At 36.4% G+C, this 19,957-nt stretch overlaps 1 protein-coding gene across 2 annotated transcripts; it reads right to left on the reverse strand.

Annotated features, from left to right (window-relative positions):
* Positions 1–516: 516 nt before the first annotated feature.
* LOC107478140 (uncharacterized) lies at positions 517–3,335 on the reverse strand. Of its 2 annotated transcripts, none has more exons than XM_021137963.2 (2): positions 2,051–3,335; positions 517–625 (listed from the first exon to the last, which is right to left on the reverse strand). In XM_021137963.2, exons 1-2 carry the CDS (start codon positions 3,309–3,311, stop codon positions 609–611), a joined length of 1,278 nt encoding a protein of 425 aa, XP_020993622.1. In that variant the 5' UTR covers positions 3,312–3,335; the 3' UTR covers positions 517–608. The 2 variants fall into 2 exon arrangements, with proteins under 2 accessions (XP_020993622.1, XP_052115664.1); XM_052259704.1 differs by having other exon boundaries at positions 2,033–3,335.
* Between the last annotated feature and the right edge of the window lie 16,622 nt (positions 3,336–19,957).

The following is a 19,957-nucleotide window of genomic DNA, read 5'->3' on the forward strand; positions in this document are numbered from 1 at the left end:
TTTGTTGTAACCTATTTTCTTTACATCATGTTTATCAAATTTAAAATATTAATATAAAAAATACTAAATAAACAATATTAAAATCATAGATTAATCCAAAATGTTAATTAAAAAAATAATTATTTTTTAAAATAAAAAAACATGATATTCGAGCAATACTTGTGCACATACTAGCATATATATATATATGAAAAACAAAACTAAGGTATTAAAAATAAACATCCTAAAAAAATTCTAGATATTGAAGCCCCCATTGAAAGTCATCATTAACAAATATAAACCATGAGACATATTTCATTTGGAATATAAACAAGTTGATTTTGTAAACTATGTCTAATTAAATTTTTCTTTTTTTATGCTCTCTATTTCTTGTTTTTTCTCCATTTTTTTCGATTAGAAATTTTTTGTTATTAATTTCAAACTATTAAACTAACTTAATTGAACTTAATTATTAAAATAATTTAGTCGTGTAGCATCACCGCCAACAAAATACCAGAGAGAAATATAGACAGTAATTACAACTTGCAACGCTACAAACCAAATTTCACAAATCAAACTTATTCAAATACTCTTGTAGAACTTGCTTTGATAAGTTTAACAACTTGCGGCTATAAAGTATCATCACCTAAAAGCATAACACGGATCCAATTTATCTGATCCTTCATTGACATGTGAATACAAACTATAATGACTAACCAGAAAATGAAGCAAATGAGGCAGAATCCATGATGTCTAAACAAAAAGGGAATGATGTTTCTTGCCCTCTTACCTATTGTCCAGTATAATCTTATAACATTTAACATCTTTCGCATGCTTTTTTTTGTCCCGCTTAAAGAGCATATGATGAGAAATCACACTTTATAACAACAATTGACAAAAAAATTTTTTGAGAAAATTTATTTTCTGAAATAATAGAAATTTACCTGAAAAACCCTGAATTATAACTCATTCAATCACACTTTGCAACAGATACTAAGTATCTTCCAGCCATGAAGAAAGTATGCAAGTGAACAAGAGACCAGATGACCCTCAACATAAAGTTATAAAAAAAATAACAAAAAGAAAAGGAAAAGAAAAAAAAAAGAAAAAAGAGAGAACTTTGGAATAGACAAGTTTCTAGTATGCTAGTTAATGTTCAATACGTCAAAAAACACAGAACTAAAGGAATACGTAAGCTTGTTGTATCATTTGAGTTAACTGGAACTACGACACAGACGATAAATGCCAAAACAATAAAAGATGCAAGTATGAAAGGGTATACTGCTAGGATAAAGAGTGAAGAGTGAAAATTGCTTTTTATAGAATTAAAAAAATTCACCAATAAAAATATATATGTTCATTCTAAATTAAAGATAAATCTTCACTCTTTACCCAATTCTACTCTAAATTCTCGAATGAAACATGAGTACACTTGACACCATTTACATTCGATATATAACAAATTATAATAGAGTCAACTAGGAAAACAAATATATCCCAAGTCCTACGATGAATTCAAGAGTATCATAAGCTTCTTTAATCTTCTCGATCTGTAAAAAGAAGTCAGCAAGAGTAATAGATTTTTCATTTTCCAATATTCTTGGAGCTCAAGAAATGAAAACTAGAAGCCAACATGCAAGATATCAAAGACAATAATTTCAGAGATATACTTAGGCAAAATAGGAGGTAGTAGAATTTTAAGCTAAACTTTGATAAGCCTTTTACTTTAAAGTAAGGGACCATTCGTCTCATAATTTCTATAGAGTTATCTGACAATATGAAATCTAAACAACTTAAAAGAGTTTTCTGAATTGAGAAAATAATATTTTGATTCTCCTTCTCACACAAATCAATCTAAAGCTCAAGTTAGATGAATATTGGATAGTAGCAATAGCAAGTTATAAAATGATCAAAACAGAACGCAAAAAGAATAACAAAATAAATTATGCTTGATACAAAATCTGCCAGAGGACTTAACAAGTGAAAACAACACATGGCAGCCACCAAAAGTTAAATCAAGCACGAAAATCTAACAGTAAATCCTAACAATAACCTTAAGCAGCCTTCTTACTTTTCTTGGCCCTCACTTTCTTTTTCAAATCAGCTTCTTCTGACTTCAATAGAGATAGTTTCTTCTTGATATTCTTCCCCTTCTTTCCAAAATCTCCATCCTCAACAGATAATTCACTATTCTGACTCTTCTTGATGGAATTTTCCTTCATCACTTTCGCAGATTTATCCTGTTTACCACTTTTCTTAACATATTTTTTCAATTCTTTGACACTACTCAACTCACTCAATGCCCCTTTCTTCCTCTTCTTATTCGCCAATTCTCCACTACCTTTTCCAGCATCCTTTAAATCTTTCTCCATAATAACACCACCACCATCATCCTCACTACCTGCCACATCTTCAACATTATCCTCACCAACTTCGCTATCCATGTATCTAACTTCATGAATCCTCCCCTTCTTCTTCTTCTTCTTCACCGCCTTCGCGCCACTATCGTCTTCGCCCTCTTCCTCCTCCTTTATCGTCTGCTTCTCTTTCTCTGCCTCCTCAACCTTACTACCCTCAATCCTCAACTTCACCTCCGGAATAGCCTGGAAAACAGGCAGCGCCAGCGACTCGTAAAGCTTAACATGCAAGGACCTCACATTCGCCCACTTCTTCGGCACAACCTCAACAACCCCCTCAATGACAGCCATCATATTCTCAACATTTTGCTCGCTCTCCATGGAAACCTTGGCAACCTTCACAACATAACAAGTCCCCGTTCCAAGAAACAGAAGCACCGACGAACACGCCTTATCCACCTGCTCCTTCCAATTCTTCTTAGTCAAGTCCACCTGCACCAGCACCTTCTTCTTCTTGAAGAATTTCTTCCCCAACAGCCTGGGCATCAAAGGCACCACTCTTTTATCAGCGAAAAAAAGATCATATGAATCACAGAGCTTCCGCTTTGCCTCGAAAGGGCAGTAATCGGAGGCCAGCTTCGACAACCTGAGGACCCTGGAAACGGCAACGTTATCGGCCTTGATCTTATTTTGAGCTTCTTGTTTAGTGAGTTTGGATATGGGCCTGTCGTCGATGATGAGGCAAGTCTCGTTGAAGGGGGAGAGGAGAGAGTGGGGTAAAGGGACCTTGTAAGGGTTAACACGGGATTTGTGAGGGATGGTTTTCAGAGTGACGACTAAGTAAACGAATTCTTCGTCGGCGTCGAAGAGTTTGGGTTTGTGAGACTCGGAATTGGAATCTCGCCACTTCAGGAGAGCCTCCACGGCGTTCTTCACCGTCTCGGTAGGTATTCTTGGAGAGGCTGTGGAAGCCATTTCGGAGAGAAGAGGAAGAAGGAGAATGGGCGGCGGGGCAGGTAATTAGGGTTTTAGATTTTTGCCTTTGAGGTTTTAGAGGGGTATTTTGATTTGATCTGATAGTGTCCGAGTCTGAGCTGCTTTTTTTAAAAGAACAAAATAAAGCATTCGATCATTTATCTAAATAAAATAAATTGAATTCAATATTACTGATTTATCGTAAATTATTTTTTATATATTTGTCTATTTTTATAGGTAAATCATGAGAATATATAAGTATCATATTTGATATTTTAGTATAAAATAAAATTCATACACATACATCTCCCAAGGTTTAGTAAAAAAATGTAATCCTATGAAAACTTGAACTGCTCTCAAAATTTGGTAGGCAAAAGAGTAAACACTCTATTCCTATTTATTTTTACGAAAGAAAAGACGACTTTTGTAAAAAAAAATACTTCAATTTATGACTTTATTATTTTGAAATAATATGTTTTTTGTCAAAAAAATATTTCAAAAGTAAAGAAAATTGATTTTGTAAGATTTTATTTGTAATATGTAGGATTTTTTTTAAAAACTTTTTTTTTATTGGTGATGATTAAGTAGAGAAAGACTATTGTTAGAAGTACATAAAAAAATTGCAGTACAAAGACCTTTTAAAAACAAAAAATAATATCAAACAAGAAATGAGAGAAGAGACTAGTGATGTTGATGTTCATGTTGATGTTAATGATGGTAGAGAAAATAACAATGATAATAAATTATGATTGCAAAATAAAAATAATAAAGATAAAAGGATAAAACACGTTCATAAACCAAACTCATTGCAATATTACGTGAAAGTCCCAAAACAAAAAAATTACGTGCAAGTCCATTTACTTATTTATATGTAAATTAAATTTACAATATTCGAATTTAGTAGGTTCAAGGAAAAATCGAGTTAGAAAGCTTCGATCTACTAGGGTTTAAACGTTGAGTTGAAAAGCTCATGGTAAATAGAATAAATGGGTTTTAAATTGTGTTTATAGTAAATTAAAACAAGTGGTTTCGATTTACTATTCCAACTAAATCGAATGCAATGGCTTCGATTTACAGCCATTGAAGATCATTAATAAATCGATATCAATGGATTCGATTTACTTGCATAAGGCTTATATATAGAATTCAAATTCACCTGGTTCGAATTACAAATTCCTCTCAGCCAACCCCACCACAAACGAACCTGGACGAAAATTTTGGAAATAAACCCCACAAAATTCAAATCTGAACACATGGAGGATGATCCAAACCGCATCTATTGGTTGGATGGAGTTGCGCATATTGCTAGTTCCATCTATGAAGAGGTTAGTGAATGAAAATTTTTGTTTTCAACATAATTTAGTCATGCTAGTAATTTTAATATGCTTTCTCTAGTAGTTGTTTATAGTCCTTAGTTAGAAATTAGAAAATTGATTTTTTTTTCAATATAAATGGTGGTTAGAAGTAGTAAGTTATTAGTTGGTTAGATTTCGAAAACTTGAAATGGTACCTAAAAATGTTAGTTAGAGTAGTGATTGCAGGCTCTATTAGATTTTTTAAGTTATTAGTTCTATATTCAGCGAGAAGTAGTTTAGGGTTAGGATTCACTTTAATTTAACTTTGGCAGTCATGATGGTAATTGAGGATTGCGATATGTTTTATATGTTAAAGATAATTTTTTTTCAGAGTAGTCATGTGTTAGGCCCATTTTGTTTTATCATTTTTTCTTTTGTTTGAACGTGTAAGATTATATATTTGGGTTATGGTTTTTTTTTAATTAGGTCATGCATTATTTAGTATTTTGTTGTTGTTCCTATAAACAATTTTTTCATGGTTCTTATAAACGATTTTTTATAAATTAGGGCATGCAATATTTAGCGTATTAGAATTTTTTTTAATCGAACACTGTTTGGTTATGGTTGTTATAAACAATTTTGTATCGTTGTGCAGTCCCAGCAATGTATCACCAGCATGAGAATGTAACACGGTATGCCTTTGGATGACTAGATCATGCCGTACTTACATATGACCGGTTTATATCATCTTGCAAGGCTGAACAAGACTTGGTTTAGATTGGATGAGCCATTAGTGAGTGCATTCGTGGAGAGATAGCGTCCGGAGACGCATACTTTTCACATGCCGTTCGGAGAGTGTACGATTACACTGCAGGATACATCATACCAGTTAGTGCTCTCGATCGACGATCAGTACGTCAACGGATACCTCACGAACTTTGAACAACACATCGACGATGGCCACCTTGTGTGGGCATGGTTCGAGGAGCTATTGGGTGTTTTACCTCCTGCGAACTGCATCGACAAGTTCACGGTGAAGTGCACTTGGAAGTTGGAGACATTTAATGAGCTTCCGCAGGCTGCATATAATGCTATTGTTAGGAGGTATGATAAACCCCAATTTTGTGGTTTATCTTGTACTTAATTTAGGGAATTTTATCAACTTATCTCACATTTTTTCAATGAAATAGCATGGTTTTGTAAATTTCTCCTAATTTATGCTTACGAATGAAAACATACTTTTTAGGCCTTTAATTAGTCATTTTAATTCATCTTTGATTCCACTCGATGTCTTGATATGTTTGTTAGTGAATTCAGGATTGAAAGAACAAAGAATGGATCAAAGAGGTGAAGAGAAAAGCATGCAAGATGAAGAATTCATAGAAAAATAAGGATTTGGAGTGCTTAGAGCGACACGCACGCGTGACAGATGCGCACGCGTGAAGAGGAGGTCATCCAGGCGACGCGTACGCATGACAAGGAAAATGCCAGACGACGCGTACACATGGCCTATGCGTACACATCACAATCAGCACGTGACCTCATTAAAGTGAATACGCTGGGGGCGATTTCTGAGCTGCCCAAGCCCAAATTCAACTCATTTCTGAAGCTATTTGATGCAGAACTCAAGAGGGGGAGCAAGTAATTTAGTTTAGCATCATGTTGTAGGTAGTTTTCTAGAGAGAAAAGCTCGCTCTTCTCTCTAGAATTAAGTTAGATTTAGGTTAATTTCTCTTAGATCTAGGTTTAATTCTTGTCTTGATTTAGTTTCCCTTCCAATTTCTTATTTCTACATCTTTGCTCTTTTAGTTTATTTGTTATTTCCTTTATTTTGTTGTTCTTATGTTCATGCACTTTTGCTTCCTTTTATTTCCATTTAATGCAATTTATGTTTGATGTTTTTATTGTTTAATTGCTTGCTATTGTTATTTTCTTGCTTTAAGTAGTTGTAGATTTACATTTCTTGAACTTTTATGATGTCTTTTCTTTTTTGCCTTTCAAGTATTTGATAAAATGCTTGATAGGATGTTAGAGTAGATTTTTGTATTCTTGGCTTCGGATGATAACTTAGGAAACCTTGAGTTGCTATGTCCAAGTGATTAATAATTGGTGTCCGTTAACGCTAGTCCTTCACTAATTCAATTAGTGAGTTGGCTAGGACTTATGGACTAGGATTAATAAAGCTCATTTGACTTTCCTTCACTTGTTAGAGGATGACTTAATGGGATTGATCCTTGCAATTATCATGCTGTGGTTAATAATAAGGATAGATATCTTTAACCATCAACCCTTACCAAGATCTTTTTATCATTTGAGTTTCATTTACTTTCGTGTCATTTACATTTCTTGTTTCTTATTCCAAAACTTCAAAAGATACAATCCACAACCAATAATTGAGCACACTTTCCTGTAATTTCTTGAGAGACGACCCGAGGTTTGAATACTTCGGTTATTTTTATTGGGGTTTGTACTTGTGACAAACAAATTAAACTTTGATTGAGGATTGTTTGTTGGTTTAGAGTTGTACTTGCAACGAGATTTCATTGAAAAATCTTTACCGACAATTTTCCCCCATCAAAGTATGCCCGTGCGTATATCATGATGCTCTTATCAACTCAGCTATTCGGTGATAAGTCCAGTACACGTCTTCACATTCGTTAGCTACCTTACGTAGCCAAGCTAGAGGACATGGGTCGATATAGCTGAGGGTTTGCTGCTCTATCATAGTCATACCGGTGCATCTGTCGCGTGGCCAACAAGAATGTCGTCAAGTTAGCCGGTCCATTGCAGCTCCTGCAGTCATAGATCTTCTGGCATTTTTCTGGTTTCTGACCTAATGGATTTGATGTCTTTCATTGGCCGTTGGCGTTGAGGTACTTCCTTTTGGGTTATGTTGTGATTTTTAATATGTTATTGATCTATTTCTATTATTGATAAAATATTTTGGGTTTCAGATGGTCAGGTTATCATCCAACGTTGAGGGACAAGGGGTCTCGAGTCGTACATTGGAGACTTAGGATATATTTACTTCAGTCTGAAAAGGTGAGTATTTAGGGTTTCAATATGTTCATCACTAATGTTATGTTGGCACTGTTTACTATTTATGATGACTAATGATAACTACTTATGTTCACAATTTGTGTGAATGCCATATAACTTGTCTGATGTCATTCAGGTGGTGCATCTCGAGATATTGGATCTACGACATATGACCTTGTGGAGGGCTGTGACAGCATTAATCTATTTTGTTGTCATAGAGTGGCATCAGGTGGATCGGGTGCTACCGTAGCTTGGTGGAGTACATCATCAACCCGTGTCGCACTCAGTATTAATTTCTTGATGTTAAAGGCTGGCAGAGGTGGAGATCGGTAGTTTCTTGATACGTTACAGAGTTGTCACATTCATTTGGCCAATAGGGCGCATCATGTATTACGGTTTGATGTTGTTCCAAACCCAGGACCTTCACATGCGTACTAGGAGTTGTGGCATGAGCACGGCAGGAGATTCTTGTCTCCTGAGCTCCTCTTTGGTGACCCCAGGGTAGTTGTGATACCAACCAAGGCGATGCAGTGAGGTCTAGGACACGTTCCTAATATAGACCAGGTGCTTGATGTCCCAGATAGATATCGTGTTGGGATATGTTCTAGTCAGCGTGAGTGGAGGTAGCTCGACAATTCCATTGATGTATTGGAGGGGAAGGGTCGTGGTCGTAGAGAAGGGAGGGTTCGCGGCCTTTGAAAAACTAGGGGTGGTGTTCGAGGTAGAGCCCGGCGTGGAGGGTGAGGCAGAGAGGATGAGGGTAGTGGTGAAGATGAGGGTGGTGATGGTGGAGATGATGGGGGTGATGGAGGTGGTGGTGGAGAATACAACGGTGGTGACGAAGGTGGTGATGGTGGTGGATATGATAGATCTGACGTAGGTGACGGAGGTGGTGGTGGAAGTGGTTATGGGGCCCATGGTAGTGGAGGTTATGGTGGTCAGGGTGGGAGTAGTGGAGGTGGTGGTCATTGATAAACCCCATTTTTAGGGTTTATCTTGTATAAGATTTTGAGGGTTTTATCAATAATCTTTCACACTTATTCATATAAAATTCATGGTTTGTTGTTCCTTTCCCAATTTTGCCTCATAAATGAAAACGTGCTTCTTTTGTATTGAATTCGATATATTTTTAACCCTCCTCTATTACCATTCGATGCCGTGATCCGTGTGTTAAGTGATTTCAGAGCTTATAGGGCAAGGATGGCTCAGAGGAGAGGATAGAAACATGCATTAGGGAGAGGAGCATGGAAATTTGAGCTTTGGAAACTCGAGCAACGACGCGCACGTGCACATGGCGCGTACGCGTGGATGCGCGCCACCAGATCGGCGCGAAGGAGCCAAGCTAGGAGCCAGCGGCTTAGCCAGAAGATCATAGACGCGCCCGCGCACTTTACGCCTGCGCGCAGAATGCTAAAACCCCAGGGACGGTATGCGCGCTGTGTGCGTACGCGCCGATGGACGCACGTGATTTTTTAAGAAGAAAACATGACCAGCGATTTCAGGCAGTTACTAACCCTGTCTTGGGGTAGAATTCTGGCGGGAGAAGCTTAAGTAGACCAAGGATTAAAGGGCTTGGGATCTATTCACTCATTTTAGACACAATTTCTAGATTTTTCCATTAGGTAGTTACATTCTTGGTAGAGAGAGAAGCTCCAACCTTTCTCTAGGATTTCATTCTCCATTACAATTCTCCTTTGATTTCTTGGTGAGATCAATTGCCAATTTACTTTTGATTTGATACAAGTTGTAGATCTACTCTTCTCCCACTCTCAATTTATATTCTTTTGATTCCTTCACTCTAGATCTATGAATGCTTTGTTATTTTGATTTGAATCAATGAATTGAGGTATTTTCATGTTCATCTATTGTAATTGTTTGATTGTTTGGTGATTGTTGTTTAAATTCAACTCCTTTCTCTCAATTTCATAATGTCTATCATGAATGCTCACCAAATGTTTGATGAAATGATAACCCTAGCTATGGAGTAGAACTTTCTCACTTGGCTTAAGGGTTGAGTTATTGGAGATACTTGAGTAGTGGACATCAATTATTGATTGAGAATTGAGAATTGCTAATTGGCTTGGAGTGTACTAAAGCTAGACTTCCCAAGGGTTAGGCTAGGACTTATGACTCAAGTTAGTTACTTTCACTTGACTTTTCTCCATCCTTAGGGGTTAACTACGTGAAGCAACACTCAATTGCTATCATAATTGAAGGAAACTATAATGATGGAACTTCCAATACTCACCCTTGGCCAAGGCTTTTATATTGATTGATTGTTGTTTACCTTTTGCTAGCTTACATTCCCATACCAACTCTCCACATCACAAAAGACTTCCTAATCAATAATGTGTATTCTAAGGCAATTCCTAGGGAGGACGACTCGAGACTAATGATTTCGATTGTAGATTGTAGAATTGTTTGATGCGGAATTTGCGTGTTGGTTAGACTATACTCACGATTGGACTTATTACCATTTCTATACTTACATAAAAATAACGTTCATCAATCATGGTAGAGGAGGTGATGGCTAGGGTGGTGGAGGTGAGGCAGGTGACGATGTGGTCGGACGAAGATTTGGTGATTATTTTGTTGGGGTTCCTAGCAGTGATGTGGCAATGCACGCGAGTCAGACGTGCATTAGCCCAGGTGAGATGCTATCAAACTTGTTTGGCATTGAGGGCCTTGACGCAGAGTTCGATGGGTCATACTTCCTTGATGAGATCAACATGATCATGCAGAAGGATGACTTGGCTAGACACAAATCTCAGGTAGGTGGATCCCAGACACACCTTGATGTGGATCTGAATGAGCCTCCTATTGGACCTGTGGATGACACATTTACATTGGGTGGGACACCCCCCTCAGCATTCGCTACACATACTCCGGCACATCCCAGTCCATCCAGTCACAGGAGCGCATACCGGACGAGAATGAGGTCCCTCTAGGCCAGAGATCACGACGAATTAGGCACCCCCGCTGCTACTTCACAGGATAGTATCTCTTATGACGGGTGATTATTGCATTATTCAGTTCATGTTATGTATTCCATGTTGTTACATGTTATTAAATGTTACTTAGTATCGACTCAATGGTAGTTATACCTTACTGAGAAACAACTTAAGTTAGCATATGCGTTATGTATTTTATTAGATTTAGAAGGACATGTACGTCATATTGTCTGGAAGCCCGTTTATGTTATATGACTATTTCATAATGTATAATAAAGTTGTCTCATAACGTGAGATAATAATACGTAATATACCCGGAAACAATCATATGATGAAGTTTATAAACTATCAAGCAAGAATGGAAACAACAATAACCCTTACAACGGACACCAACATTAAAATAAACCAATGATGACACTGAAGACAAAACATTAGAATAACTAAGCACAACCCTACACGTTACTGGCGGATACAGAACTGATGTTAACTCCTCTCTATGGATACCTCCTACGTGTGTGGCCAGGCTGTCTGCAAAGCCCACATCTCTTAGGCCTGTTTAGGTCAGCCTCGTCCATGGTAGTACAGATTCTAGTAGTCCTGAGATTCCCTTCAGACGCACGTCTCTTAGTGGGATAAGGTATGACTGACACACCATCATATGGTGGCCAAAAACATCAGGGATTGGAAGTTTGAATCCTATTTGATAGACATCAAACACTGAGCTAAGGCGATACACCTCATGAATATATGTGGCCCAACTCAGACATGCGTATGCACAACATGCTAAGGAATGACGACATGGATACTAAAATATTTGGAAATAGCCACAATCACAAGTCTGGACCATGAAGGAGACTCTATAAGAGCCAAGTGAGAAGCTCTCGGTCGGAGTGGTTTTAGCTATAGTGAACTCAAAATTATCCCTGTTGTACAAAGTCACCGTGAAACACCTTGAGACCTTTAGATTATCTTATATTGCCTTAATCAAATGCTGACTAAACTGCTGCCCGATTTCTAACTATGCCTCTGTCTCTCTTCCCTTGCGAACAAGTAGCTCGGCCAGTATCCTATAAGTGTACTTCACCAACAAACATAATGGAAGGTTCTTTACACCCTTTAGTATTGAGTTACACACTCAGTGATATTCGTAGTCATATGCCTGAATCTCCAACCTTCGTCCCGATATTAAGTCCACTGTGCATAGTGAATCTGATTAGCCCAGCCACACATTGCAGGGTCTTCGGATCGGAGGATGTCAAACTAGTAGTGGAACTCGACTCTGTCTTGGCATAAGCAGCATTCATTAGAAACCTCCATGAATCATTGCCCTTAAAACTTAGGGAAAAATTCACTACTGCGTGACAGATACAAAATGCCTGGTATACATTAGGTGAAAGCCAACGACCATCAAGAGCCTCCAATGCAGTCTTTATCCTGTTGTGCCTATCCGATATGAGTTGATTACTCAGTTGAGACATTATATGCTTTCGGAGGTGAGACTGAAAGAATGACCACAACTCTGCACTCTCACCCTCCACAAGTGCGAATGCAATAGGAATGTTATTGGAGTTGCCGTCCTGAGCAATCACGACGAGTAGTGTACCCGCATACTTGCCGTACAAGTGGGTCCCCTCGACACTAACCAACGGCTTGCAATGACGAAAGGCCTCGAGACACCGTGAAAATGTTCAAAAAAGCCGATGGAAGTAAGCTGATGACTCATCCACTTGCCCACCAACTCGCATAGGACTCGTCCTCAACACTACGACATTGCCTGACATCGTGATCTGCACACCTAGTACCCATAACAGCAAATCATTATATGATACTTCCCAATCTCCGTAAATCTGTGCCACAACATTCTGCTTAGCCAACCAAACCCTCCTGTACGTCGGTCTAAAATTGAAATGTGTCTCTGTCGCATTATGCAATACCTTGATCGACACGGCGGCATCAGCTCTAATCATAGGCAGTATGAAGGCCAATATCACATGATAATCAAGCATCCTATGATAACTAGATATCAATGTGGCCAGAAAAGTATGAGGTCCATTGTACTGTTTTACCTCCCAAATACCTTTGCGCTGGCGGAGATTGATACGAATCAACTATGTACACCTATTGCCGAACTCCTTACACTTCTCATATTGCTTGCGATGATCGGATTCCAACACTTTGTACTCAATCCCACAGCGGATGCTAAGTCTTCACGCTTAACACGACATCCTCTTTATCCTGAAACTGCTAACCCACCTAGAACTCAGCTAGAGCTCCTGTATTCTGTGTATCTCTGGCTCCAAAACTAACAGGTACTCCCGGAACCCCCTGCTATAACATAGTATACAAGTCCAAAGCTAAAGAGTGTGAAGGATATTGCTGCGTTCCTGAACTAGATGGTCTACCACCCACAGTTGGAGTAGTCCTTGCTGTGTCATCATCGCTATCATCAGCAATCGTGGCGGGCTCCAAATCATCATCATCATCATCACGAAGTACATCCTCGACACCATCAGGTACTCCACCCTCTCTCAAAACTGGGACCATAACAGGAGTATCACCTATTTTTCCGTCACGATTGCAGTTCAGATCAGTTGCAAAGGACGAAAATGCAACCAAAATTGCCTCATGTGCAATCACCGCATATATGACGAGGCACCAAGAGGCATTGAACTAGAGCAAGATGGCATTGTTGAGGATTGAGGATTTCGGTTCGAAGCTCATGAACTACAGACCACATCTACAAGCTTGGCCAATAGCTCAGGGGTCCTCACATTGGGAAATTAACGATGACAATAGAATAGAACTTGCAAATCTTTGTCATTGCCTATGACGAATAAATCGTACTTCACATAATTTCGTAACACAGAAATCGGGATCCTATAGAATAACTTCTCCATCCGTTTCACATCATGCAGCCCCAATTTTTGGAGTATTGTATTCTGAAACTCAGTGAAACTCGTCGAAGGTTTAAGAAAAACACTCAGCGAATCCTTATCAGTAAATTTAATTCCAGATCTTATTTTTTTCTTAATCGAACCTCTATAGTGTACCAGAACTAAAAAACTCTCATCAATAGCCATAATGAGTCCCACTATGATGAGAAATTCACGTTCATAATATATTTATATATGTTGGGGTTATACTAAATCGAGTTAATTCAACTCGATTTTGTATATATATAGGTCACTTAATAGCAAATCGAACCTATGTGATTCGATTTACCACTAGCCACTACTGGGTATAAATCGACTTTATCTCGTTCGATTAACTAATGATTTGTAAATCGAAATGACTTAATTCGATTTACTAATACTCAATGTAATTCGAATCATATGGATTCGATTTACTTCAACTTAGGCTAATTCGAAGGTATTAAGTTCGATTTATATCTAACTACGATGCACCAACTAATTCGAATCATGTTGATTCGATTTAGTACTATGAAGTCTAATTCGAATTCAATAAATTCGATATACATAGGAATATGCATGGAGACATCCACGTAATATTTTTTATTTTGGGAGATTCATATAAAATTGGACTGTAATTGATTATTGAATGTCATTTACCCAAGATAAAGTTATAATAATGACGATGACAAAAAAAGGTGGTAATTTGTCCTAATTCTAAATTATAAAACTTTAAAATTCTAAATTATACTTCAATGTAATTTTTTTAAAATATCTAATCTCTTTTTTTGCCTTTTTATTTTAAATCTTTCAGTTTTTTACACTCTTCAAAAGATGTTTTTCTTTCTCTTGTCTCTATTTTTTTTTCTTTCTCACCAATATCATCTCGTTTTTTCCCTTAATCTTTCATCCGTTTTGGCTCTTTCTCTACGATTTCTCTTCTCTTTCGTCTCATTTTCTCCCTGTTATTACTCTCTTCTCCTTCCCTCTTTCTAATTAAATCTCTCATATCCGATTCTCTCTCATTACTCTTTTTTCATTCTTTCGCTCATCATTTTCGATCGTATCTTTATGTTTTTTAACACTTGCTCCTGCAATAAAGCGAACAAAGATGAGATTACCAAGACACGAATTATGAACTGAAAATCACATGAATACAACGAAACAAGTGACAAATTATCTGTTATGAGAAGATTAAAGAAAAAAAAAGTCATTACTCAAATTTATTAAAAAAGTTCAAAATTTAAAAATTATTTTTTTTAGAGTCAGACCAAAAAACTACATTAATTTAACCAGTTTATTGTAATTTTTATTAATTTTTTAAATTGATTTTTTTAAATAAACCGAACCAATTTAAATACTGATCTTTTATTAACCCAGTAAATCGATTAATTCAGTTCAATTTTCGAAAAGCTGATAAAATCTATGGAATCCTATGATTTAGTAAACGAAAAAGTATACTCCAATTAAACCTATGAAAATCTTTACGATTTAGTAAAAAAAAAAAAGATTTTGAGGCACTACTATAACTTGTAACGCCCCAACTAATTGTAACAATATCAACATGTTATTTTTTGGTATTGACATAGTGATCTATCATCTATCTAATTAGGTTTAATTTTTGTATTTTTAACACTGTTATATGGCTTTTAACATTGATTTTATTGATTTATAAATATTCATGTAGGATTGTTTCGTTTTTTATGCCAGAATAATTCAAATTGGAATCTACAATCAATTGGTAATGCGTGCAATATGTTGTGATAAGTTTAAAAGGACGTGAATGTCCATTTTTCTTATGAGAACGAAGCTCCAAGCCAGAACGAATTAAATGAAGTTTTGAATGTTTGATCTTTTGTATCTATAAATAAGAGGCTAAAGCCTCAAGAGAAAAACAACAAAAACAATAAAATTTTTTCTCTTTTTTATAATGCAATTCTCTCTCTCTTTACTTTTAATGCTTCTTTCTATATTTACATATATATACATATTACAACATATAATATTAATGTATATATATAAATCATTATTGAGCTAATTATATTAATGCTAGAGTCTTCTGTTTACATATTTTATATTTACATCTTTCTTATTTATTTAGTTGTTTTACAACACGTTATCAGCACGAGACTCTGATCAAATTTTTAGGAAGATTCAGGTAACAAATTTTTCATTATGTCGAAACTCTCTCATCTTGAATTCAATACTCTTGATATATCTGGAAACAATTATTTATCATGGATACTAGATGCTGAAATCCATCTTGATTCAATGGATCTTGGAGATACCATTAAGACTGAAAATAATGCATCTCAGAAGGATAAAGCTAAAGCCATGATTTTTCTTCGTCGTCATCTTGACGAAGGATTGAAAAATGAATATCTTACATTAAAAGATCCTGCAGATCTTTGGAAAGACCTTGAAGAAAGGTATAATCATCAGAAAACGGTGATACTTCCTCAAGCCCGATATGAATGGACGCATTTGCATTTACAAGATTTTAAATCTATAAATGAATATAATTCTGCAATGTTTCGAATCACCTCACGAATAAAATTGTATGGAGAAAAAATAACTGATCATGATATGTTGGAGAAAACTTTCTCAATCTTCCATGCCTCGAATGTGCTCCTGCAGCAGCAGTATCGAGAAAAAGGGTTTAAAAAATATTCTGAGTTAATTTCTTACCTTCTTGTTACTGAACGCAACAATGAGTTGTTATTGAAAAATCATGAAGCGCGCCCAACTGGCGCTGCCCCATTTCCTGAAGTAAATGTGGCAAATTACTCCATAAGAGGTAAATGGCAAGGTTTTAATAATAGGAAAAATTATGAAAGGAAAAAGAATTATGTTCAAAAGAGAGGATCTCACCAGAAGTGGGATAAAGAAAGGAATATCGGGCAGAATAAATCAACAGAGGATAAGTGTTTCCGTTGTGGTGGAAAGGGCCATTGGTTACATACCTGTCGTACCCCAAGGCACCTAGTCGATCTTTACCAGGCATCTTTGAAAAAGGACGACAAAGGAAAGGAAACAAATTTTGTTTCAAATGATGCTGAGAACTCCACCACTCATTATGATGTATCTGATTTCTTTAAGGATCTTGAAGGAAATATTGGTCATTTGATCAATGATGGAATAGTTTAATATGTGGAATTGTGAAGTATCTATGTAAATAAATAATATAAAGAACTTATTGTTAAGTTTTATTTTCTATGTATTTAAGTGTGATGTACATAAATAATGAAATATTAATGTTTATGAATTTTGAAATTATTAAATGTGTCAAATTTTAAAATAAAATTTTAGTATATGACATTATTTTATGTACAGTATTTCTTAGAAAAATAATTCTGATCAAGTGTTCAATTTAACTATGCATATTACTCATTTTATTATTATTTGTTTTTGAAGAAAATGGCAAGGATATGTGATGAAGATGTATGCCTTGCGGATAGTGCAAGTTCGCACACTATTCTCAAAAGTGATATATATTTTACCCATCTTGTGCCAAAAGAGGAATATGTTAATACTATTATTGGCTCAGGCAATGTGATAGAAGGCTCCGAAAGAGCTATGATTTTGTTTCCTGGAGGAACAAAATTTATAATAAATAATGCACTATTATCTACCAAGTCTCTGAGGAACTTATTGAGTTTCAAAGATATTCGCCGAAATGGATATCATGTTGAGACGATGAATGAGGGAAATCATGAGTATTTATGTATCACAACTCATGATTCAAATAAGAAAATTATATTAGAAAAATTACCCTCACTTTCATCTGGGTTGTATTATACTAAGATTAGTGCAATTGAATCACATGCTATTGTAAACAAGAAGTTTACTAGCTCAAATGAGTTCATAACTTGGCACGACCGATTGGGTCATCTGGGAACAACCATGATGAGGAGAATTATTGAAAACTCTCATGGACATTCACTAAAGAACCAGAAGATTCTTAAAACTAGTAAATTTTGTTGTGCTGCATGTTCTCAGGGAAAGTTAATTTTAAGGCTATCACCAGTAAAGATTGGATTTGAGTCCCCTGAATTCCTAGAAAGGATTCAAGGTGATATATGTGGACCTATTCATCCACCATGTGGATCTTTTAGATATTTTATGGTCCTAATAGACGCATCTTCGAGATGGTCACATGTGTGCTTATTATCTTCTGGCAACCTGACATTTGCGAGATTATTGGCTCAAATTATTCGATTAAAAGCACACTTTTCAGAAAATCCAATCAAAGCAATTCGTCTTGATAATGCTGGTAAATTTACTTCCCAAGCTTTTCATACTTATTGTATGGCTAATGGTATAAGTGTTGAACATCCAGTAGCTCATGTTCACACACAAAATGGGTTAGCAGAATCACTTATTAAATGCTTCCAATTAATTGCTAGACCCTTATTTATGAGAACAAATCTCCCAATTTTGGTTTGGGGGCATGCTGTTTTACATGCCGCAGCACTTATTCGTTTGAGGCCAACGGGTTACCATCAGTTCTCTCCTATGCAATTAACTTTTGGCCAGCAGCCAAATGTTTCCCATTTAAGAATATTTGGGTGTGCGATATATGTTCCCATTGCACCACCTAATCGCACCAAAATGGGACTCCAAAGAAAATTGGGAATATATGTTGGATATGATTCTTCCTCTATAGTGAGGTATCTTGAGATACAAACTGGAGATGTATTTAAAGCCCCGTTTGCGGATTGTCATTTTGATGAATCAAAATTTCCAACATTAGGGGGAGAGAAGAAGCTTCCTTAAAAGGAACTTAATTGGAATGCGTCATCGTTGATGCATTTAGATCCTCGATCAGGGTAATGTGAACTAGAAGTTCAAAAGATTATACATTTGCAAAGAATAGCAAATGAATTGCCTGATGCATTTTCCATACAAAGAGGATAACCAAATCTTATATACCAGCAGAAAATGCTCCAATTCGAATTGATGTCCCAGTAGGACAAGTAGCCACTGAAGCAAATTCACGCCAGAAGCGTGGCAGGCCTGTCGGTTCCAAAGACAAAAATTCTCGAAAGAGAAAAGAGGTAAATAATATTCCTGTTGAAAAAGACATAGTAGAGACACATGCAGTTGTCCAAAATCATGATATAACGCCAGAAAACGTTCAGGTACTTGAAAATAGTGAAAATGACGAGATCTCGATAAATTATGTCTTAACAGGAGAGAAATGGGACCGAAATAAGACAATTGTCAATGAAATATTTGCATATAATGTGGCATTAAATATCATGCATGAAAGTAAGGATCCTGATCCAAGATCAGTCGAAGAATGTCGACAAAGAAATGATTGGCCAAAATGGAAAGAAGCCATGAAGGCTGAATTAAACTCACTTGCAAAACGTGAAGTCTTCGGACCTGTAGTCCGTACACCTGAAGATGTAAAACCTGTTGGATATAAGTGGGTATTTGTGAGAAAACGAAATGAGAAAAATGAAGTTGTGTGCTACAAAGCCCGACATGTGGCACAAGGTTTTTCACAAAGGCCCGATATAGATTATGAAAAAACGTATTCTCCTGTAGTGGATGCGATAACATTGCGTTATTTGGTCAGTTTAGCTGCATATCATAAACTGCATATGCATTTAATGGATGTGGTAACAACCTATTTATACGGCTCATTAGATCGGGATATCTATATGAAAGTCCCTGAAGGACTAAAGATATCTAAACCATCCAATAAATATTCGCAAGGGTTATACTCAGTCAAATTGCAAAGATCTTTATATGGTCTAAAGCAATTTGGACGAATGTAGTATAATCGTCTTACTAAGTATCTGGCCAAAAACGGATTCAAGAATAATGATATATGCCCATGTGTTTTCATAAAGGAAACTACATCTGGGTTCATTATAATTGCTGTGTACGTTGATGATTTAAATATCATTGGGACTCCTGAAGAGATTCCAACAATTATAAAAACTCTAAAAGAAGAGTTTGAGATGAAAGATCTTGGAAAGACTAAGTTTTGTCTCGGCCTGCAGATCGAGCATATAAAAAGTGGGATCTTTATTCATCAAACAACATACACAGAAAAGATCTTGAAAAGATTTTATATGGATAAGTCACATCCATTAAGTACCCCAATGATCATAAGATCTTTGGATGTGGAAAAGGATCAATTCCGTCCTAAAGAAGAGAATAAAGATATCCTTGGTCCTGAAGTACCATATCTTAGTGCCATTGGAGCGCTAATGTATCTTGCTAATAATACGCGACCTGGCATATCATTCGCAGTGAATTTACTAGCAAGGTATAGTTCCTCGCCAACCAGAAGACATTGGAGTGGAATCAAACAAATCTTTCGATATCTTCATGGGACGATTGATATGGGATTATTTTATCCATATGGATCCAGGACATAATTAGTTGGCTATGCAGATGCTGGATACTTGTCTGATCCACATAAAGGGAGATCTCAA

This window comes from Arachis duranensis, chromosome 3, assembly GCF_000817695.3.
Source record: "Arachis duranensis cultivar V14167 chromosome 3, aradu.V14167.gnm2.J7QH, whole genome shotgun sequence".
Lineage (NCBI taxonomy): Eukaryota > Viridiplantae > Streptophyta > Magnoliopsida > Fabales > Fabaceae > Arachis > Arachis duranensis.

Excerpts from the sequence above, each read along its gene's own strand:
- LOC107478140 (XM_021137963.2), bottom strand. The coding sequence starts at position 3,311 with ATGGCTTCCACAGCCTCTCCAAGAATACCTACCGAGACGGTGAAGAAC.